General features: G+C 47.3%; 2 protein-coding genes across 3 annotated transcripts in view; one reads left to right on the top strand and one right to left on the bottom strand.

Moving 5' to 3' along the window:
- SART3 (spliceosome associated factor 3, U4/U6 recycling protein) overlaps positions 1–11,228 on the bottom strand; it is a 32,763-nt gene extending 21,535 nt beyond the window's left edge. For both annotated transcript variants that reach the window (XM_007117657.4, XM_007117658.3), the window contains exons 1-3: positions 10,883–11,228; positions 2,689–2,815; positions 919–1,023 (exon numbers count right to left, since the gene is read on the bottom strand). In XM_007117657.4, the coding sequence (XP_007117719.3) occupies positions 919–1,023; positions 2,689–2,815; positions 10,883–11,200 (550 nt within the window). In that variant the 5' untranslated portion in view covers positions 11,201–11,228. The remainder of the gene's footprint in view (positions 1–918; positions 1,024–2,688; positions 2,816–10,882) is intronic.
- A 1,268-nt stretch (positions 11,229–12,496) lies between these two features.
- On the top strand, positions 12,497–18,839 carry ISCU (iron-sulfur cluster assembly enzyme). The gene is made up of 5 exons (XM_055080537.1): positions 12,497–12,761; positions 14,289–14,402; positions 15,316–15,430; positions 16,986–17,060; positions 18,579–18,839. The coding sequence occupies exons 1-5, from the start codon at positions 12,648–12,650 to the stop codon at positions 18,659–18,661; spliced, it is 501 nt and encodes a 166-aa protein (XP_054936512.1). The 5' UTR covers positions 12,497–12,647; the 3' UTR covers positions 18,662–18,839.
- Positions 18,840–23,458: the final 4,619 nt, after the last annotated feature.

Below are 23,458 nucleotides of genomic sequence, written 5' to 3'. Positions count from 1 at the left end.
AAAATGAAAATGGAAATGAACTATCTTTTGGAGCTGAAGCCCTTAGTGAGGGTTAGTCTAGTTTACAGAGGGTCTATGCTTCTCACTAGGGGAAATGCCCACAGAGGGAGTGAGGAAAATCAGATAGGAAAAAAGGATATTTAATTTAAAATGAGGAAAATTTTAAAATAATTTTTAAGAACACTCTGTCCATAGCATTGTCTGATATAGTCCTCGATGTATGTAGAGAAAATATTTAGAGACTTATACCATCAAACGGGATTTTAAGGGAGGGAAGGCGTCCACACTTCACTTTGACTGGTAAAATGTCAAGACCAGAAGATAAGGGATCTCCGTGGTAATGGAAGATTCTGCATCTCGATGCAGTGGTGGGATAAAATATCACAGAACTATATACACACACATTGTACCAAGGTCCATTTCCCGGTGTTGAGTTTGTACTACAGTCATAAGATATTGGGGGAAACTGGATCAAGCAAGTACATAGGACTTCTCTGTACTATCTTTGCAATTTCCTATAAATCTATAAAAATGTCAAAATTAAAAGTTTAAGTTTTTTAGTACTGGAAAAAAAAAAAAAAAAGCCTTCCGTCCAAAGCTTCTAAAAATCCAATCAATGTGTAAAAGGTAACCTTTAGTCATCTGGAAATACCAGGTAAGTTCTCCCTGCCAGATAAATGGTGGGGGTGAGTATATTCACCTCCTTCCTTCAAATATTTCTTCTACTTGTATTTTAAAACCTAAAGCCTCAATTGTAAACCACAAACAATGATAATAATAAATGAACTCCAATCTTTCCAATTGCTGGACGAATGCTCTTTTCTGGGTAGCAACACCTCACAGTACAATCCATGGCGGCAGAGAGTGATGCTAGATGAGCCCACCTGACACCCTCGGAAGAGCCCGCAGGGAACTTACAGATATAATCCTTCACCGCTTTCTCGAAGAGGTCATACACGTGCTCTCTGTCCAGGCCGTCCAGGGCCATGCTGATCTCGTCATGCAGCCACTCCAGCCAGAGCTCTGCAAGACACCAGGGTCCCCTGCGTTACCGCCCCCCCGCACCAAAGGGCGGGCTGAAAGCAGGGACTGCACCGTGAGGCATCAGCAAGAGGATGTTTCATCCACCTTATACAACCTGGCTCAGTTCACAGAAATTCAATTCTTAAAAACTGCACCAAGCACACAGAAGGCTTATGCTTCCAAAGAAGATCAATCACTAAAGTCATAATATCCCTAGAGTGGCTGGGCATTTTATATTTTGCAAAGCACTGATATATCTTCTCATTCAATCTTTGTCAAAAACCTATGAGATAGGTGACAAGGACATTAATAACAATGGCATCTATCTAAGCATTTACAACATGCCAAGCATGTGTTAAGTGTTGTGCAAAGAATGCCTCTTCCAATCAATGTACTATAAGGCAGAAATTACTGTTATCCCCATTTTACTGCTGGGAAAACTGAGTCTTAATAAATTTGTTTATTCATTTATTTATTTTTGGCTGCATTGGGTCTTCGTTGCTGAGCGCAGGCCCTCTCTGGTTGCGGCAAGCGGGGTCCACTCTTTGCCGCGGCGCACGGGCCCCTCACTGCAGTGGCCTCTCCCGTTGCGGAGCACAGGCTCTAGGCACGCAGGCTTCAGTAGCTGTGGCGCCTGGGCTCAGTAGTTGTGGCTCGCGGGCTCTAGAGCGCCGGCTCAGTAGCTGTGGTGCATGGGCTTAGTTGCTCCGTGGCATGTGGGATCCTCCCGGACCAGGGCTCGAACCTGCATACCCTGCACTGGCAGGAGGACTCCTAACCACTGCGCCACCAGGGAATTCCAAAACTGAGTCTTAGAATGTTTATATCATTTGTTTAAGGTCACACAGCTAGAAAGACATATAGCCAGGCAATCTGATTTCAGCTTCTACACTCTGAAGTTATGCTTTGTGGGAGGGAGAAGGGGACAGAACTGGATCTAGGACCTGTGTTTTCCGACTTATCCCTAAAAGATCAATTACGGGGCTTCCCTGGTGGCACGGTGGTTGAGAGTCCGCCTGCCGATGCAGGGGACACGGGCTTGTGCCCCGGTCCGGGAGGATCCCACATGCCGCGGAGCAGCTGGGCCCGTGAGCCGTGGCCGCTGGGCCTGCGCGTCCACGTACCGCCAAAAAAAAAAAAAAAAAAAAAAAAAAAAGATCAATTACGTATACTCACGGAGATTTAACTACAAAGATGCTCGGTGTAATGATGTTTCTAATAAGCAGAAATAACCTAAATGCCCAACTATCGTGGAACAAATAAGGTACGAAACATTTAAATTAAAAATTATTTATGAAAGTTTAGTTATAATACATTTACAGTTATCTGTTTCTGAGAATGGATTAAATACACAAATACTAGAACAGGAAACAGGGAACGGGGGAAAAGTTTAATTACACAGAAATATTTTATCATAAAGTTAGGATAAAGAAATTAGGATTCAAAACATGAGTCAGTATTGCATGACCACAACTATGTTTAGCAAAAACTAGAAGAGGATAAACTAAAAATCGCTGATTTTGGATAATGGGTTTTCTTCTTTTCACTATACTTATATGTTCCAAATTTTCTATAAGGAGCATGTCCCACTTTCAGCACTGAAAAAAAAAAGACACTCTTCAATTCTCTGTGTTTATAAAAGCAGCCCAACTGTGGAAGCCTTACCTTCGGTCAAAGGAAAGATCTCGCTCATCTTCTGGCGGGCCATCCTCACTTTGGTGAGCTCCCCTTCCAACCGAAGCAGCCGGATCAGGTCCACGTGGCAGTTGTAGTCATAGACGTTGATAGACAGCTGGAAGAAAAAGGAACAGAAGTTGAAATTTAGAATGCCATCATCAAAATAATTCAGCTTTTTTCACCATTGGTGATGACACATGTCTGCCACAAGCACAAAATACGTGCAATGTGGGAGAGCCACGAAAAGAGCAAGGCAACATTTACCCTCAGGAAGAAAGAGAAAAATCCACAAGAAAGAGCTTTTTATAATAAACTTAACGCTCTCTCAAACATGTTACAATTCCTGTCAGAACACACATGGGTTCTCTCTGAAATACAGAAAACATTCTAATGAAGCAAATAAATAAACACAAAATATGACCTGAGGCAAGTTATTAACTTTTCTAAGCCTCCATCCCTCATCTGTAAAATGGGATATACCACTAGGTTCTAGCTAGTAAGGTTCTTGTGAGGTTTGTTTTTTTGTTTCTTTTTTTTAATAGAGCTTTATTGGAGTATAATTGCTTCACAATACTGTGTTAGTTTCTGCTGTACACCAAAGTGAATCAGCCATATGCACACACATGTCCCCATATCCCTTCCCTCTTGAGCCTCCCTCCTATCCTTGTTATCCCACTGAAAGGTAATTTAGTATCATGCTGTAGCAAGTGCCAGGTACATCAGTTAAGAGCTCTTTTCTTTTACTAAACAAACAAACAAATGAAAATCCCTATGGGAAGAAACAAGAATGGCAACAGACTGATGAAGCTGAGTGATAGGTACAAAAAGGTTTATCTTTAAATTTCAAGTTAAAAGTTAATAAATTAAGATAATTGCTTCCAAAGCTATCATACATCTGAGACAAAGGAAAATAAAAGAACTTGTCACTAGCAGACTTACTCTTAAAGAATAGCTAAAGGAATTTCTTCAAACAGAAAACAAATGATAAGAGAAATCTTGGAGCATCAGGAAGGAAGAAAGAGCAGAAATATGGGTAAATACAATAGATGATCCTTCTCTTCATGAGTCTTCGAAATTGTATGATAACGGAAATAAAAATTTTAAGGCTATCTGATACCCCAAATCATGACATTTCAAAGGAGAAATGGTAAAGGGACCTAAATAGGGAGATTTCCACACTTCACTCGGGTAAAACATAGATACCATGTAACTCAAATATACTGAAATACCCAAAGCAACCACTGAGAAACTATATAAAGCAATACTCTAAAAATCACTATAAATAAATCAAGCTGGAATCCTAAAGAATGTTCAAATAACCCATACAAAGGCAAGAAAAGAGAAACAGGAGAACAAGCAACACAGGAAACAAACAAAATAATAAAATGTCAGGTTTTCGACCTAACCTATCAATAATTACCTTCAAACTATATGATCTAAACATACTAATTAAAAGACAGAGAATGGCAGAGTGGATAAAAACACAACTCACCTCTATGCTGATTACAAGAAACTCACTTCAAATTCAAGGATGTAAGTAGGTTCAAAGTAAAAGGATGGGGAAAGATAGATAGCATGCAAACATTAAACAAAAAGAAGCAGGAGTGAGTATACTAATATAACATAAAGTAGACTTTAAAGCAAAAAAATTATCAGAGATAAAATGGGACATTACATAATGGTAAAAGGATCAGCCCACCTGGAAGACAAAACAATCCTGAAAGTGCATGCACCAAACAACAGAACCTCAAAATAGGTGAAGCAAAAACTGACAGAGCTAAAAGAAGAAACAGACACATCCACAATTATATTGGGGATTTCAACATCCCCCACTTCAGCAACTAAAAGAATTACCAAACAGATAATCAGCAAGAATATAAAAGAACTCAACAACACCATTAACCAACATGATCTAATTGCTATATATAGAACACTCTACCCAACAATAACAGAACAAAACATTTTTCTCAAGTGCCCAAGGAACATTCACTGAGACCATATCCTGGGCCATAAAACAAACCTCAACAAATTTTTAAAAACTTAAATCATACAGAGTATGTTTTCCGATAACAACAATCAATTACTGTAGGAATATCTCCAAATGCTTGAAAATTAAGCAATACGCTTCTAAATAATCTATGGGTCAAAGAGGAAATGTCCAAGAAAATTTAAAATACACAGAACTGAATGAAAATGCAAACACAGCAAATAAAAATAAGTGGACTGCAGCTAGCATAGAGTGGACAGAAAAACTTATAGAACTAAATTCCATGTACAAAAAGAATTACACACCATGTCTAAGTGGGAGTTATTCCAGGTATGCAAGGCTAGCTCAATCTTTGAAAAGCAATCACTGTAGTCCACTATATATCAAGCTAAGGAACAAAAGTCATGGTATCAATTGATACAAGAAATGCATTTGACAAAATGCAACAACCATTCACGATTAAAACACTCAGAAAGTTAGGACTTTATCAAAATTAAAACTTTTTGCTCTGTAAAAGACTCTGTTAAGAGGATGCAGAGACAAGCTACAGACCGGAAAAAAAAATTACAAACCACATATCTGACAAAGGACTAATATCTAAAAGATATAACTCCAACTCAACAGTAAAAAACAAACAATCCAAATAAAATTAAAAGTAGGCAAAAGACATGAACCAACATGTACTGGGTTGGCCAAAAAGGTCTTTTGGGTTTTCCCGTAAGATGTTACAGAAAAACTCGAATGAACTTTTGGGCCAACCCAATATATTCAGCGGACACAGACGGCAAGTGAGTGCACATGAATGACAGTCAGGGAAATACAAACTAACACCACAATGAGCTATCCTTACACATCTATCAGAACGGCCAAAAGGAAAAACAGTGACACCAACAAATGCTAGAGAAGATGCAAAAAAAACTGGATCACTCATACATTGCTGATGAGAATATAAAATGGGTATAGCTACTCAGGAAACTGTTTTTGGCAGTTTCCTATAGAATTCAACACACAAGTACCATATCACCCAGCAACTGCACCCTTGGGCATTTTTCCAGAGAAATAAAACCTACGTTCACACAAACATCTGTACAGGAATGTGCATAACAGCTGTATTCCTAACAGCTAAATCTGGAAAGAACCCAGAGGTCCTTCAATGGGTGAATGGGTAAATGAACCATGGAACACGCACGCCATGGAATAGTACTCAGCCATAAAAAAGAACAAATAAACACACAACTCAGATGAATCTTGAAGGAATTACGCTGAGTGAAAAAAGGTCATCCCCAAAGGTTACATACTGTATGATTCCATTTACATAACATTATTGAAATGATAAAATTGTAGAAATGGATATCAGATTAGTGGGTGCTAGAAGTCAGGAACTGTGGCTCTATCAGGGCAGCAGGAGGGATCCTGAGGTGACAGAGCCGATTTGTGTGCCGACTTTTTCAACATCAATACACGGGTTGTGAGACTGTACTATAGTTTTACAAAAGGTCACCAGTGGGGGAAACTGGGTAAAGGGTACACAGGATCTCTCTGTATTATTTCCTGCAACTGGAGGGAAACCTATAATTACCTCAAAATGAAAAGTTTAATTTTTTAAAAAAGCTTTCAGGGACTTCCCTGGTGGCGCAGTGGCTAAGAATCCGCCTGCCAATGCAGGGGACACGGGTTCGAGCCCTGGTCCGGGAAGATCCCACATGCCGCGGAGCAACTAAGCCCGTGCACCACAACTACTGAGCCTGCGCTCTTAGGGCCCATGAGCCACAACTACTGAAGCCCACGTGCCTGGAGCCTGTGCTCCGCAACAAGAGAAGCCACCACAATGAGAAGCCCGCACGCCACAAGGAAGAGTAGCCCCCTCTTGCCACAACTAGAGAAAGCCTATGCGCAGCAACGAAAACCCAACACAGCCAAAAATAAATAAATAAATAAATCTTTAAAAAAAAAAGCTTTCAAACAAATTGGGGTATGGGGTTACATTAAGTCTATACACCAAGACTAGACTAGTATCTACTCTTCCAGCGTCTGCCACATTTCAGCAATAAATATTTCCCTCGCCAGAGATCACAGATGACCTATAATTCATTCGACTAACACTGCCATTTGACAATGTACTCTTAGTAATCTAGACCCTAGTTATTGCATTAAACTGCACACAGGAGGATCTGTCTCAGCAGGTAGCAAGTCTCAGCAGTAATGAGTTAGACCACAGAATTGACACGGGACAGACAAACTGACCAACAGAACACTAGAAAGCGCCCAGAAACAGACCCACGCAACCAGAAAGCATATCACAGAGGCACTGGGTGTATCCACTAAAATGAATTCATGACCCATGACCATGGCCCCAGTTTGAATAATACTGACTTACAGAAACTCTTACAGGGTTTGAGACTGGCACAGTTTAACAGTAACAATGTTCCTTGTAGCTTGTTTGTAACAGGAAGAAAAAAAACTGTAAGCAATTCAAATGCCAGAACAACCAATAAGCTGTGGGCTACTCACACCCTGGTGCACTGAACGCACAGCAGTCAAAATGGACAACCTGCAACTGCAAGAACATGGCTGAACCTTAGAAACACACTGCTGAGCGGAAAGCAGTCCCGATGATTACACATTGCATGACACACTTTTTTAAAAGCTCAAAAACAAACAAAAGTGAACAATATATGCTTAGGAATGCATACTTAGAGGATAAAACTATACATGTTTTAAAAGAGAAGGAAGCACTCAAGATTCAAAAAAGCAGTTACCCGGGTTTGAGGAGGGGATGGGGTCAAGGCAGGGCACAGGAACTGGGGAGAGGCCGTAGGGACGGGCAGCAGTACTGATGAAGTCCCCACTCTTAGAGCAAGGGGCAGAGCAAGGGTGTTCATCTCATTACCATCCTTTACAATTTACAGATGTGAACTGCTTTGTATGTATCAAATTACACACAAATAGATAATAAAGAAGAATCAGTATGAGGTAAGCCCATGACCTATGATTTAAACAAAAATCTTTTAGCAATGTTCTCCTGCTCATGATTTATAAAACTTGACAGGCTGAACCCACCCCATGATTATGTGATAGGCTGAAAAAGGACAGGACGAGGTCAGGACACAAGTGTTCTAACGTCCACGGGTTCTGTTTCCCCGTCTGTACCGGAAGGCACTGGAGTACACCTCTGCATCTCAAGTGGACTGCCATGATGCACTGATGTATCAGAATTGGCTACCAAGTGTGTCACGCAAGTAAGAGTGAAAGAACTGAAGATCATGAAAGATGTACTTTCCTCATGAAGGAGCAGGCACAGTTCTCCCTGTCACCCCATCACTCGCAACCCAGCTGGGTCTGAATGTGTTTTCTGGGCATGAAGGGGGGTGGCCAAGTCCTGCCTAGCCAGCCTGAGTAACGTCTATGCAAGCGGCCCTCCCGTGAACATCAGAGGGAGGTCAGAAGAGAAATGTACAAAACTCACTGAAGTAAAGGAACTGTCTCTAGGATGGTTTTTAATCTAAATTTCTGATTTTTAGGCCCAAATAATGAAGATACTATATATGGAAAGGTGCTCTGAGAGCATGTACATTAAATGCACACTGACATACATTTAAGAGACCTTCCAGAGTGTTCAACCAGCACTGACAAATGAGCACATGTGCCGGTCTAGTCTGGTCTCAGAACACTGTTAACGACAAAGGATGCTTTAAAGAAAGAGGAGGCTTAGCCAACGTGTAAGTGCTCTGCGAATTGATTTCCTAACTCCCTAACAGCACAACCTGGCCCTGGACTGGGGGCGGAGAGGTGACAGAGAGGCCTGGTGGAGAGGACAACTCAGCTGCAATCACAGGAAAGGTGGGGGGGGAAGGAGAAGGGAGCAGGTCCCATCACTGCATCTACTGTGTGTCAAACTGTGCCTGGAGCTTTACACACCTCTTGTCACTTAAGCTCCACAACAGCCCTGTGAGGGAGGCACTACTACAACCCTCCCTTTACCAACTGGGACGGCAGGCTCAGAGCGCTGACATGACCTCTAGGACACCATGAGCGGCCACTTTTAGTTTCAGGCCACAAACACAAATGGTGGGAAATCTCCGCTTTTGTTACGTGGACAGATACTACTAACTGCGAGCTTTCATAAACACACCCAGGGCGAGAACTGGAATTTGCAAATACGACAAGGCCGAGGGTTTCACAGCCCTCTCTGTAAGTTACTGACCATCATGCTCCACCAGGAGAGTCGTTACAGCAGGAACTAGAGACTGTGGGATTAGGAGGAGGTGGGAGGGAGTTTTGGAAAAATTGGAAAAGTCCATTTCTAGACCCCCTGGAAAAGAGGATAAAGCCAGGGGCTCTCCAATTCACCATCACCTGCCAGATCCCATCCTGTGTGGTCACCTCTGGTGGCCTGAGGCAGGGCTGGCAACTGCACAACACCAGTAGGCCGGTGGCCTCTGCCCTGACCCATCCTCCTTTCTAGTAAGCTGGGCACCCTCATCAAGGACTTAATCGCTCTGCTTCCAAGCCTCCCCTTCCCCTAAAAAGGTAATACTCTTTCCCCTACCGAGTAAGCTAATGGCTCACTGAAAGGCCCAAGGCCAGAAGAACAGATTTCCACCAGGACACGGACACAGTCAGCCTGGCACCTCGTATTACACTGCTGAATGAATAAAAGACTGAATGGACTTCGGCATGCTAATTTATAAAAAGCAGAAATGGTAACCACCTGCCTACCCCCAGCTGGTTCAGATGGGATGACAAGTGGGACAAGTATACCAAGAGATAATATACTGTTTCACAACTTAACAAAAACATCACCTCGAGAGAGAACGTTATAAGGAATCTCACATCCAGCAAAGTTTAGTGAGAAACCCAGGCGAACAACCTCACATCACTAAGTAATTTCACAACCAGTGTGGCATTCAGTCCACAGACAACCTTGAAAAGTTCAAAACCCCTTACAAGTGACTCTAAGCAAATCATTTCATCATTCCTTCTGTGCCTCGGTTTCCTCATCTGTAAAATGAGAATGTGCTCCATCTGTTTGCCCCTCCAAATCCACTCCACCCTCTCCTCCCGGTCCTGTGACCCACTGTGTGGACCACACTGATGAGATCTCTGGCTGTCTTGCTTCCAGCAGGGTCTGCCCAGCAGACGGCACCAGCAGACTGTTTGGAGAGAGGCAGAGCAGTAGGTCAGGGTACTTCTCCCCCACCCCAATCCCTGATGGGAAACTGGGGCCGCACCCCTGGAACAAACGTCTCACCTCCTCTTAGGTGTTCTCTCCACACAACTACTTGGAAAACCAGTCCCTCCCATCACCTCTTCAGGCCTAAAGGTGGACACCTAAAGGTCCTGCTACTACTAGCCCTGGGATACCGAACCTTCACTCCTGATTTCCCTGCCCTAGACACAGTAGTCCCTTTACCGACCTTTTCTCAAACTTTCCTAATTTGAATGTGCCACCTACTTCCTGCTGGAATCCTAGATTACACAAGAGATACCACCTGTATCTCATAAGGTTACAGATTAGAAATCACGTAGCTACTAGTACCAGGCCCCAAGCTTTAATTACCATTATAACAAACCTATGTGCGGAAATCGTTTCTCCCAATTTACAAATGAGGAAGCCGAGGCTGAGAAAGATTAAGAAATTCGCCCAAGCGCACGCAAGGATGGAAGAGCCAGAACTGGGGCCTTAGGCTTCAGAAGCTGAAATCTCTCCCTTTCCATTTCTGTTATCACCGTCACGGTCAACATTTTCCAGACCACGCCATAGCTCATCATCGTCGTCATTCCTACAGGCAAATAACTCTCTTTTAGAAATAAAATTTTATTTCTCGTGCTGGACAGCTGAACGGTGTGGCTAAAAGCGAGAGTTCTGGAGTCCTTTCAAAGTTCAAAGCCTGTCTCGCCAAAACCCTGTCTCGCCATCTGCAGGAAGTGTAATCTTGAGCAAGAGAATTCCCTCCGCCAAGAGCCTCAGTTTCCTCCCATAAAACGGAAAATACACTACTTCCTTCAGCGGGTTCTTGCGAGGGTTCAATGGGATAACGGTTGCAAAGCACCTGGCGAGCAGTAAGCGCTCAAAGGACGGGAGACGCGCTAATGAATTGCACTTTGGCGGCTTTATTACCGCCGAGGACAAGGGAGGCGAGCCGGGGCCTGGGAACCTGAGGGAAGGAGCCCGCCGCCCACCCCCGCGCCCACCTGCTCCTCCAGCCGCTCGATCTCCAGCTGGTTCTTCTCCTCTTCGTCGTACTCCCACTCGTACTCCCCCGGGGAGCTCTCGGCCGAGGAAGCCATGGCGTACTCCTCATCTCCATCGCTCTCACTCACGCCTTCCTCCTGCTGGTCCCACTCCGGCCCCACGGTCTTGTACGTCGCGGCGGCCACGGCCCGCGATAACACCTTCCTCCTCGTTCTAGCCTCCTTAGCTTCAACCTCCTCGCCCTCGGCCTTGGGCCCGGCCTTGGGCTCAGCCTCCGCTTCCGAAGCCGATGCTGCCGCTGCCGCCGCCGTCGCCATCTTGCGCTTCCAGTAACTCCGGGGTCCTCACTCTGCTGCCGAAGACCCACTGAAATAGAAGCTGCCCGCGGCGCGCGCCTGATCAAAACCTCGCTCTCCTGCCACCTACAGAGAAACTATGAGCCACGGATGACGGCGAAACCTCGAAATACACGAAACTCATGTTATTTTATATACTTTTAATAATCCTCGTCGGAGGAAAAAGAACTCACTAACAGGGCATGTGTTTCGCCACAACTTCGGACAGAAGTTGGGTCCTTAGACAGGAAGTGAAAGCCATAGAGGAAGTCATGGAGTGAGCGTGATGACTGACATTAAGGGTTTGCCGCCATCTTGAGAAGGTCAAAATGGTTCTTGGAATTAATGCCTTACCGCCTATTCTGACCTGGCGCGTGGTTCAGTCTCCCCGGTAACTGAGCCTCAAATGCAGAGAAAAGTCCAAGTTCTTGGGGAAGGATCGATTGCACCATTCATGAGGAAAAACTCACTTCCCAAAGAGATTCCTCCCCTTTATGTAATGCCTGGTGCCTAGCAGTTAAATACACATGTGCGTTTTCTGGTTTTATAGGATCATATTCTGCAAACCAATATTAATTATTAACTACATTAGTAAACATTTACTTAGAATCTCTTCATTGCCATGCCTTGTCATATAAATTGTGACAGTTTGCTTTTTTATAGAGAGAGAAATAGAGACAAACATACACACTTTTTAAAATCAGGGCAAAGTATTCGTTTAGCTAAGCTTCCCACTTTTGACGCAGGAAAGCCTTGGTGTGTCTATTTATTGCCTTTCTCCCTCATTAGCAAGCTTAATTATGTCAGAAATTATATCTGCTTTTCTTTCCGTTGGATTCCCAAAGCACCCTGACGAAAAGTAGATACTCAACACATATTTGCTCAATGGTTGAAAGAATTGTCCTTGAATTAGTACAAAAGAGAAGATCGAGGTTTAGAAAGACGCTGTCATTCACCTAGGATCACAAAGCCAGTTAGGAGCAGAAGCGGGATTCCAACTCAGGATTGTTCAAGTTTGAATCCCAACTGAGTCTAACTCTCCGGGCAACTAGGACAAGCTACTACACCGCTCTGATCCTCAACTTCCTAAGCTGCAAAACAGGGCTAAGAAAGGTGGACTTCGTGAACGCAAACTTGGGTCCCGAACTCCAGCCCGAAGCCCCTCAGATCCAGAACCCATCACGGAGGACAAACCCTCCTGCGACTCCAGACCTTTGGGCTCCGCGTCCAGCCCGGGCTCCGCGCCCCGCCCGCCCCGGAGGGGCGTGGTCAAGGCGGAACCAAAGCGCGTACACGTGCACGGAGCGGGAGGGCTCAGGCGCGAAGTCGCCGGGACGTTAGAGGGAGCGCGCTCCAAGCTAGGAGCCGACTTGCGCACGCGCCCCGGCCTCGGTCTCGCACTCGGCCTGCACAGGCGCAAGCCCGCAAGATGGCGGCAGCTGGAGCAGGCCGTCTGAGGCGGGCGACTTCGGCACTGCTGCTCCAGGCCCCGCGTCTGCCGGTCCGGGAGCTGTCAGCTCCGGCTCGGCTCTATCACAAGAAGGTAGGAGCGGGCGGGAGCGGGGGGGTGGCGGCAGTGCGAGGACAACCGAGAGTGCGGGCATACTAGCGGAGGCCCGGCCTAGGAAGGACTCTGCGGGGCCTGGGAGGCCCCACTGCGACCCAGGGTACGGGCCGCCCCCGGCCCCAACGGAGGGGCCGCCCCTCGCGTGAATCCGCCTGGACTAACTTTCCCTCCCTGCGCAGGGGCACTAACCGCGCCTGAAATAAAAATGACAGCTCCCGCTCATCTAGTGGCCAACGCCCGTGGGCCCGGCCTCTGGCCGCCATCTTGTGCATCCAGCCTTTAAACCCCCAACAGCCCAGGAAGCAGGGTCCTGCAGTGACTTGCCAGCCCGACACACAGCGGCGCGGGGTCCGGCTTCGGCCAAGGCCACCGCCCTGGCCAGGTGACCTTGGGCAAGTCAGTGCCCTGCGCTGAACCTGTTTCCCCACTTGTCAAATGGGGTCTTAGCAGCCCCCCGTACTTGAGACCATGCCTGCGGAGTCCTCGGCAGGGTGCCTGGCACAGGGAGGCCACTTAGGGTGATGTTACTGTTGCAGGAGCTCAGAGCCTCCGAGTGGAGATGGACATGTAACGAACAGTCATAAGGTTTTAATTTTTGTTTTCTGTTTGGAGTGGTGGTGAGCTGTGAGTAGAGATAGGTGCATAGTTTGCAGCCTTTACCTTCCGGGGGTGGAAAGTCCCTAAACATGAGACTCTCTCACTCGGGAACCGGTTGACTAAAGAATGCGGTGAATCAACCCAGGGCAGAAAGTCCAGATTGGACATTATCTTGTAGGTCCTCGGGCTTGGAGTCAAAATCCGTGGTTGGATAGCTGGGGTGGAGTGGGGGGAGGGGACTGGAAAGATCGGGATACTTACTGCTAACTGGTAAACAAACCTCAAGGTTTTTAAAGACTTCCGTGTGCCATTTTGAATAGATGTTTATTCTGTTCTGGCTTCCGCGTGTTTCCCCAACGGACTTCACTCCTCCCTGCCCCAGGGTTGTGTGTTGTTGACACGAGCCTTTCCGCCACCAGGGTGCGCTGCTGCACCAGAGAGATTTCAGGGCCCTGAAATACAGTAATGAGATATTATTTATTTTCGCACACAAAGGGACGTATTCCATAGCCCTGTTCCTCCTGTAACAGTCTCCTTGAGGCTTCTGGGAAACCCTTCCATTTCTGGACCATACTTACTTTTAGGATTTTCAAATAGTAATCATTATCCTTTGAGAACCGATTTTCTTTGGAAATTACAAAAATGCTGTTTGAGCCCAACTCTGGTGACTTGGGTGGTTAAAGGTCAAGTAATTACTTGTGGTTCCAAACCCTGCGGAATTAAGACACGATTTTGCTGATTTTTCACCACTATCTGGAATCTCCGAATTCCTTCCCAGGTGAAATTTGGTATTTAGTGATGGCCTGCGAGGTTCAGCTTGCTGACTTCAAGGACCTTGCCATCACAGTCGGGGAGACCAACAGCAAGAAAGAGTGACTGTGATTTCTGTTCACCCTCTCGTTTCAGGTTGTTGATCATTATGAAAATCCCCGAAACGTGGGGTCCCTTGATAAGACATCCAAAAATGTTGGAACCGGACTGGTGGGAGCTCCAGCGTGTGGTGATGTCATGAAATTACAGGTACCCCTGGTTCCCATCTTTACTGGTGGTAACCTCTTCGCTTGTACAGTGCTCCGTAGTTGACCCCTTTGCTTGTACAGTGCTCCGTAGTTGACAGAGCATTGACGTGTACAGCATTGCATCTGGTCCCCATCTCGATTCCTGTGAGATGGGACAAGTCAGTGTTATAAATGACTCGAGCAGGGGCTGAATGTTAGTCATACTGGTAGACTACGCTGACCCTTTCTGACATAGTGAACTGATCTCACCTTTGTGCTCACTGTACCAGCCTAAATTCCAACTTAGCTAAGTGAAATCTTTTGTGAATTTTATCAATCAAAGGAAAACCACAACTGTTCAGTTAGCAATCCCCAAAGAGACAGGAAACGCAATAAATCAAACCTCCCCCACGTTGGAGATGACATGCAGGTAGTGCCTGGCACTCTGGGTGAACCATAGCTTTCTCCACATCTCCTTCGTCACCGTCGTGGGCAGCTCGCCAGACAGCTTCATGACTATCTTGGAAAACAGAAACAAGGCAGGAGGGAACTACTACATGCAGTCTGGCGCCAAAGGAAAAGGCATTATCCAGAGACCTTTACTGCAGACTCTCCCAGTGTTTAAAGATGCACACTGACCCAGCAGCTGGGAGGAGAGCCTCGAAGCCAAAACTCCGGCTAGGGTTGGGGGCGGCAGGAGGCGTATTTTGTGGTTGATCGTCACTAGCTAGGCCTGTATAATTCTGTATAGTTGTTCCTGCTTTTATCTTCTCATCACTGAGCTCTTTGGAATAGAGGAAACTCAGTAATTAGTGCCCAAACTTTTAAGTGTGGAAGCAGGACCAAAGCTCTCAGGAAGCGCCCCGCGGGCCTCCATGAGCGCCAGGTTCTATGGGGCGCACCAGAACCTCTACTAACTCCTGCCTCTATTCTAGATTCAAGTGGATGAAAAGGGGAAGATCGTGGACGCCAGGTTTAAAACATTTGGCTGTGGTTCTGCGATTGCCTCCAGCTCGCTAGCCACCGAATGGGTAAAGGGGAAGACGGTAGGTTCCTGCAAACTAGAATTAAGTCACATTCTCCACAAACCTGGCTCTCAGTTAAGGGAAGGGTCTAGTGAGTGTAAACAAACAAACCAAAAACCTATGTTTTTTTTTCTAAATATGCTAAGAATTTTCTTTTTAATTTTGCTTACCGAGGTTTTTATTAAATTCTTCTCCATGTTGGGAATTACGGATAATTTTAAGTGTTTTTTAGTTTGGGGTTTTTTGTTGTTCATCATTTTTATTTGTTTGGGGGTTTTGGTGGTGTTTTGTTTTTAACTAAATCGAAAAAAGATCCTCACTTCCCCCTCTAACACAATAGAAATGAAAAGAAATCTTTGGCTTTCTCCAGGGTCACTGCTGTTATCATTTCTTAGAAGTCTAAGTCTGCTCCGGGGCGGTTCCGTTGTGGTTTGTTTTGTTTGTTTCCTCCCATCATGTTTCAGGAGGGAGTACAGGTGGCGTACAAGGATTCATGAAATAACAAACTAGCCTTTCTAAAATCCTGTCGCCATTAAAACCTCTCAGAAAAAACAAACGGCAGGTGCTCACCTTTGCAGCCCCAAGGGCCCAGGTTCTGGGAGCTGAGTCACGGGCGTGTGCCAGGCCACGTGCTGCCGGCTCCCTGTGTGTGGCTCAGGGCCTCCTGGCCGGCAAGGTCCTCAGGGCCGGGGAAGCAGAGACCTAACCTGTTCTGGCCGGAGGTGGCTGTGAAGTGATTTGTCCAGAACTGTCCTCGGGGAAAGAGGAAATGAGGAGACAGGGCACCTGTGCTCCCAGGGCCGGGCCCCGTGAATGTGATCAGAAAGTGGGGAGAGGGCCTTTCTCTGACCCTGAGAGACTCCCATCTGAGTTTCCAGCAACAGAAGTTGAAGCATAATTCACTGGAGTTAGTGGACTTGGGAGATTGCGGGGCAGGGGCGGAAATCGCTTTCCTTAAGGCAGCAGGGCTCCGTTCCATGCAGACCTGCCTCCTGTTATGCCCCTGGGCTCTCGACAAACCCCAGGCATTCTTTTTAGTCCGCCTGGAGGAGAAAGGTTCTTCTTGGGGCAGGGGATGAGCCCCAAGAACTCTCCTTCCAGGAGCTGTCTGTACCACTTGCCCGGGTGCTGCCAGCCTGGGTGCCACCCCTCCCGCCTCCCTGACGCCATCTAGCACTTAAAGTTGACGGGATTTATTCTGAACATTTAGTATAAGGACACCAGAGAGGCCGAGAGTCACAAAACCAGCGTAGAACATCACTGCCTTTTAAAAAAAGGCTCAAGTTGCTGGCCTCAAGCAGATCGCTCAGAGTCTCCTCCCAGGGTCCGCTCCTGGCTCATGGCAGCACCTCTGCGGGCCTGGCTTACCCCAGCTGAGCAATGCAGGTGCGTATACTTCGTACTTGAGGAGCCCCGCTGCAGCCTGGACGTGGAAGTGGGAGTCATCTGTCCGGGGTTATTAAATGGAAATCGTCCCCCACCACCCTGTCGTGGGGGCCTCTTTGGCCCTTTTTATTTTCTGTCCCACCAGGTAGAGCATCACTAAAACTTCCCGTCTGTCCCATCTGCCTCTCAGGTAGAGGAAGCCTTGACCATCAAAAACACGGACATCGCCAAGGAGCTGTGCCTCCCGCCTGTGAAACTGCACTGCTCCAGTAAGTGTCCCCTCCAGGATGCCCGTGGCCTCGGACAGTTAGGGCAGTTTTGTAATGGCATCCACTTGATTTGTGACAGGGGAATGGCGAGTCCTTTTGGGTCGTGGAGTCCACGTTTACATCCTCCAAGGGTAGAGCTCATGGAGTGCGTTTTCACAATCTCCAGAGGGTTAGAGCCCCAGGGTCTCACTGCGGTCTCCAGGGGAGTCCTACGGGGGTGGTGTGGGCCGAGCATCGTGCCGAACACGTTGTGGCCTCGCTTCTAACCCTCAGGAACGTCCTCCGGTCCCCACAGGTGTCATTATCTCTCCCCCTCACAAGGGAGGAAACGAGGGCTCAGGTTAAAGCCTGAGCCAGTCACACAGCTCCTCAGTAGGAGGGCCAGAGTCTAAACCCCAGTCTTTGATTCCAGAATCTGTGCTGTTCACCCGGCTGTGGTGAAGTTTGGACCAGTAAAGGAGAAAATGCCACTTTCACCATAATCCTGTTTGTTGTGCGTTTCCTCACTTCCTTTCCAGATGCCATCACTGTCGGGGTCTGCATCTGTGTATATGCAATGACTAAGCCCAGTTGTGCAATATCCCCCTCTTCACTCTCCCTAAGAGAAAGTCCAGACGCCTTAAGGCTTATACTTGGCTTTCCATTTCAGTCTAACGCTTTTCAAATCTCAACCTTCTAGGGGAAGGAGGTTATGGGAAACAGTAGCCTAAACTTATTGATGGAGATTTACTGACCAAATTAGTTAAAAATCAGCAGAGGGCCAGGCCTCCTGCCAGGGTAGGACTCACAAGAGAAGTGAGTGCCGCGGCGGGGATGGAGGTCTGCTGAGACCCGAGTTCTTTCCACTTGCACTGGAATTTCAAATACCCGTGAATAAAGGCCATAGCTTGTAAACATTTTCACATGGTTTCAGAGGAACCCCCCCGCCTTTTCATTAGGCCTTCTTGGGTACTGAAACCTTTAGCCAACGCTCTCTGCTGTCATTCCAGCTCTCTCAATGTTTATTTTCCCCAAAGCCTCCCTTTTAATATCGACTCCAAAATAAAAGTTTCCACACTTAGGATCACTAGAGAGTGCCGGCAAATGCCATCCCAGCCACAAACTGGCACGACCTAAGTAATGGCAGCCAGCGTCACCAGCGTCCACCGCATTTATCCTGACTTTCCTGAGAGCAGCTGAGAACTAACATTTGTTGTGTCCCTCCTGTGCATCAGACACTTTATGTATAAAGCCCTCACCCTGTCCCAGCAAGAAAACATGATCGTCCAAGAGGCTAAAGAACTAACCTAGCGTCTCGGGTATATGCCGCACAGTCTGTCCCCAGAGCCGCCCCGCAGGAGGGATCCGGCTCAGGAAACAGCCATCGGCCTGCAGGCCTGCTTCTCGCCCAGCACCCTGGTGAGGTGACTCTGTTAAGCCTGTCCCAGCACCACTACCTCAGCCCTTAAAGAGTCGCTTCCTAAGACTGTTCCTGCAGATTCTAGAAACTTAGGCTCTCTTTCATTCTCTTACTTCCAGTGCTGGCTGAAGATGCCATCAAGGCCGCCCTGGCTGATTACAAACTGAAACAACCCAAGAAGGGAGAGGTGGAAAAGCAATGAGCTCCCCGCGAAGCTTCCCGCAGGTCACGTGGGCTGCTTCCCACCACACCCCCACCACCCCCACCTCCCCCGCCGTGCAGTCATGTAGGTGTTCAGAAGCCCTCGCACTACAATAAAAGCACTGTGAGATCCGCACAACATTTGCTGTTCACGTTGTGACTCTAATGCAAACAAAATACACAGTCTAGTTGTTCTGAATCCTGTGGTTTCCTGCAGCTCACTTTCATCGCCTTAACCTAGTGTATGTCTTTCAAATTATGCGTATGGCCCCCAAACTGAAATCAGTAGGTTTGGGTAGTCGTGAAGTGCACAAATATCTAATTTTACCTGAATCTATTTTGGGGAAGATTACCGGTAGAATGCCTTGGTAAGATTATTTGGTAGGACCAACTATTGTACATAAAACAGATTTGCATATGTATAATAAATAAAGGAATATAAGGCAGTGTTTGTCTCTGGTAAGCCTTGTCTCTTGGGTCCCTCACTCACCTCACAGGGCTGCCCTCAGCCCCTTGGGGTTTGTTCACAGATGCTGGGCGGTGATGACTCGTGCACCCTTCCCGGCAAACTGGGCGGTAAAGACCACGGATGGAGATTTTAACAAAGCCAGATGTCAATAATGTTTTCTGAAACAAGGCGGAAGATGAAAGGAGACGGCCATAACTTTTCATTCTCTTTTTTTTTTTTTGCGGTACGCGGGCCTCTCACTGTCGCGGCCTCTCCCGTTGCGGAGCACAGGCTCCGGACGCGCAGGCCCAGCGGCCACGGCTCACGGGCCCAGCCGCTCCGCGGCATGTGGGATCTTCCCGGACGGGGCACGAACCCGTGTCCCCTGCATTGGCAGGCGGATTCTCAACCACTGCACCACCAGGGAAGCCCTCACTTTTCATTCTTTACAAAATAACAGGCTGACAAAGTCAGTCCAGAAGATTCTGTCTGTAATTTCACTAGTTTGTGAAATCCTGAAATCTGAGCAACACTGGCTTGGACACTAACCTAAAGCTGTGGACCAAATCCACAGAGGCCTGAGGGATGAGTTACAGATGTCGAGTCTTAGGCCCAGGGATCTGCCGTAGGTCTGGTCACGTAGTTCCAATACCCGACTCTTGAGAACCTCCTGGTGGTTCTGTGTGGAGGCAGGTGAGCCAAGCCCCGGGGAAGAACCTTTTGTCCACACCTGCGCAGCTGTGACAAATAGTTCACTGTGAACTGTCTACGTGTACAGTGACCTCAAGTTTAAAAACATACCTCCCTGGATCAGGGACAAATAACAGCTGTTCTAATCACTGTTCCTCCTACCCCATCTGGCCCCAGGGTGGACAGGCAGGGGATGCCATGCCGAGGCGCCCACAGTCACGCACCAGCTAAAAGCCCCACTAAAGGCCCAATTTTCTAGTGAAACATATCTCAGAATGCCAGCTAAGACTCTCAAATCTCCAACTTCAAAAGTAAGATGCTTTTGTTTTTCCCGATGTTCAGGCATAGGCTGGCTGCCTCTTCTCTTAAATATACCTCCTTTGTTTAAAAACCAAACAACAAAAAACTCTGGGTTCTGGGGAAGGACACTGAACTTCAAAGGTCCCTTCCCCGGCCCCCCCCAACCAGCAGGGAAGGCCACAGAGCAGGGCCTTCATCAGAATCTCAAATTAGAGCTGCTGGGTGGAGCCATGTCACACTGTCCCATGTGGCGTGTTCTACTGTTTAATTCACAATCCCTCTAAGGCTGTGCTTCTCTCTTTATTATATGTGGCCGCCCTGCAATTCCCCACCGCTGTTCTTTGTGACTTTTTAAAATGAGACATTTTTGTCCCGGTTACATCCTCTGAGAGCTGAGGCTAAATTCTACACATCAGAAGCTGCTCGTAAACAGCCACGGCAATATTACCAGAATAGCCCAAACCTCAAAATATGTGGTCGTGCGGCTAAAAGAAATGAATATTTTGTTTGAAATTCCATTAAGAACACAGCTAGTTTCAACCACGCGAGGGCACCGTGTCCCCTTCCTCGGGTGAGCTCAGGTCTAGAGATCTTGGCATCCTATGGGTCTCAGCACCTCCACATAAACGCTTCCACAGGGGGCCCTGCCGTGTAACTTACAGCAGGCTCACACACCCGTGCTCTGAGCCAGACTCTTATGTTTGTAATCCTGTCCATTCTCGGGGTGGCCCCCTGGGGTGGGCATTATTTCAAACAAGGAAACTGGCTCAGGAGGTCAGCTACTCTCAAGCCACGAGGTTGGGCTTGGGCTGGGTGACCCCAAAGGCCATGCTTCTGCCTCATTTCCTTCCGGCAGAAAGGTGAACGCCCACGCAGGGTGAGCCCTGATCCATTCATTTGGCCAACTCACCTCCACGCACCACGGCCCTGGCTGCGCCTCAGTCATCCAGGAGCCCAGTTTAACCCCAATGCCTGATTAAATCTGATGCTCTGTGGGTGGGGCTTGGGCACTGGCATTTTTTCAAAGCTCCCCAGGAGTTTCCAGGGTGCAGCCCTGAATGAGAACCACTGTGAAGTGCTCTGCGCTCTGCAAAGCAGTTTGCCGAAATGATTTCCGTAGGGACTCAGGTCCTGTGAGAAGGTGTCACTTCCCATCTCCAACCTCCCTCTCTGCCTCTCCCTCCCCATGCATCTGCCTTAGTCTGGGCCTCCATCATCTCTCTCCTAGCCTCCACATTGGCCTCCCTGCCTCCAGCCTCACTGCTGGGATCCATTCCCCACTCTGACCCTGTCCCTCCTCTCCTTGAAACCTGTCCATGGCTGCCCGTTGCCCTTCTGACAAATTCCAAACCCCCTACCACATCGATCACTTAGCTCCAGCCACACTGAACCTTCCCTTCAGGCCCTATGCTGCACCCCCCCGCCCGGAATGCCCTCGCCAGGCATCTTCCCTTAACCTCCACTCAGCCTAGGAGCCTCATCTCAGATCCCACTTCCACCGGGAAGTCTCCCCTGATTCCCACAGGCTGAGCTAGGTGCCCTCTCTGTTCCTACAGTCTCTTGTCCTTCCCTGAGCCCGTAAATATCATGAATGGGTTTTGTACTTTGCTCTCTTCTTATCTTTCTATATCATTACTCAGAGACTCTTTTTTCTTTAATAATTGTTTTTCAATTTTAAACATGTAATATACTATTTTCAAAAATTCAAACAGCCTGAAAGGGAACAGAATGATATATAAGTTTCCTTGCCACCCCTACTAATTCCCCAATCTCCCTCCTCAGAGGCAATCTCTGGTACTTGTTTCTTAGGTATCCTTCCGGAAATTTTCTAGGCATATCCAAGTATACATGTGTTTAAATAGACCCTCTGTTTTTTTCTTTTTTACACAAATGGTAGCATGCTACATATACTTCTATATCTTTCTGTTTTCCTCTTAGCTGTATTTCTCCATATCAGTTCCTATAGACCTGCCTCATTCTTATTAATAGCTACCCAGCATTCCATGTATGATGGTTCATAATTTAGTCTTCTACTGATGACAGCAATTCAATTATGGGACCCACAGCTTCTGGTACAGCTCTTGACTTACTAGGGGCTCCATGAATGCTTACTGAGTGGATGGATGGATGGATGCATGGATGGATGGAGGGTATGTGAGTGGATGGATGGGTGGGTAGATGGATGGGTGAGTGGGTAGAAGGATGGCTGGATGTAGAAACAGAGGCTCAGAGAGGTGAAACGGCTTGCCTCAGATGACACAGCAAGGAAGTGGTAGGTTAGAGCTCCAGCTGAGGTCCTCTGCCCATCTCCCACCCCCACCATGGCTATGACCACATCTCTAATTTAACCTTTCCTATATGTTATTCCTGGATTCGGGCCACTTGGGACCACATCAAAATGCACTTTCACAACTTCCCATTAAGAAGTGTCCTATAGGGGCTTCCCTGGTGGCGCAGTGGTTGCGCGTCCGCCTGCCGATGCAGGGGAACAGCTGAGGTCCTCTGCCCATCTCCCACCCCCACCATGGCTATGACCACATCTCTAATTTAACCTTTCCTATATGTTATTCCTGGATTCGGGCCACTTGGGACCACATCAAAATGCACTTTCACAACTTCCCATTAAGAAGTGTCCTATCAAAACTAGCTGTCTCTATCATGGCCTCTTCTTAAAAGGCCAAGCAAATGAGGGGTGACTTTTGATGATTAAGGCCCCTTGAACTTGAGACAAGAGGGCAGACTCTGTGTCCATCCTCGTGATGGGACAGAAGACTTCCGGGTCCCACTGAGTCTTGGCAGAGTTAGGGGGACCCTGCAGATGAGCCCCAGCCCCAACCAGAAGATGGATGTGGAGCACATCTCTCATTGGTGGCTTTGGGACCTGTTCACTTGCTTCCTCCATCCCTCAAGACGACATCAGCCAACCTCTCAAAGAGCCACCTCCCCAGAGAAGACCGTCTCTTCCCAGCAGCAGGGCACAGCAGAGTGAGCTCGGTGCACTGGTGTCAGACCCAGTGGGTTCAAACGCCGCCTACCCCGTGTGACCTTGAACAAGAGACTTCAACCACCCCAAATCTCCATGTATTCATCTGCAAAATGGGATGATAATAGTACCTACCTGGTCCGGTTGACATGACCATTAAAAGAGATGAAGCATGTAAAGCATGTGGCATATAAAAAAGAGTGCAGGGCTTCCCTGGTGGTGCAGTGGTTAAGAATCCACCTGCCAATGCAGGGGACACGGGTTCGAGCCCTGGTCCGGGAAGATCCCACATGCCACGGAGCAACTAAGCCCGTGCGCCACAACTACTAAGCCTGCACTCTAGAGCCCACGAGCCACAACTACTGAGCCCACGTGCC

The sequence above is a fragment of the Physeter macrocephalus genome, chromosome 19 (assembly GCF_002837175.3).
Source record: "Physeter macrocephalus isolate SW-GA chromosome 19, ASM283717v5, whole genome shotgun sequence".
Lineage (NCBI taxonomy): Eukaryota > Metazoa > Chordata > Mammalia > Artiodactyla > Physeteridae > Physeter > Physeter macrocephalus.
Note: the sequence above shows the minus strand (reverse complement) of the source record. Positions and strands in the feature narration are given on the sequence as shown.

What these genes read in the sequence shown, in the direction of transcription:
- ISCU (XM_055080537.1), top strand. Translation starts at nt 12,648, where the DNA reads ATGGCGGCAGCTGGAGCAGGCCGTCTGAGGCGGGCGACTTCGGCACTG. An exon ending in CTCGGCTCTATCACAAGAAG is followed by an intron (nt 12,762 to 14,288) that starts GTAGGAGCGGGC and finishes CTCTCGTTTCAG; the next exon opens with GTTGTTGATCATTATGAAAA. An exon ending in GGTAAAGGGGAAGACGGTAG is followed by an intron (nt 15,431 to 16,985) that starts GTTCCTGCAAAC and finishes CCTCTCAGGTAG; the next exon opens with AGGAAGCCTTGACCATCAAA.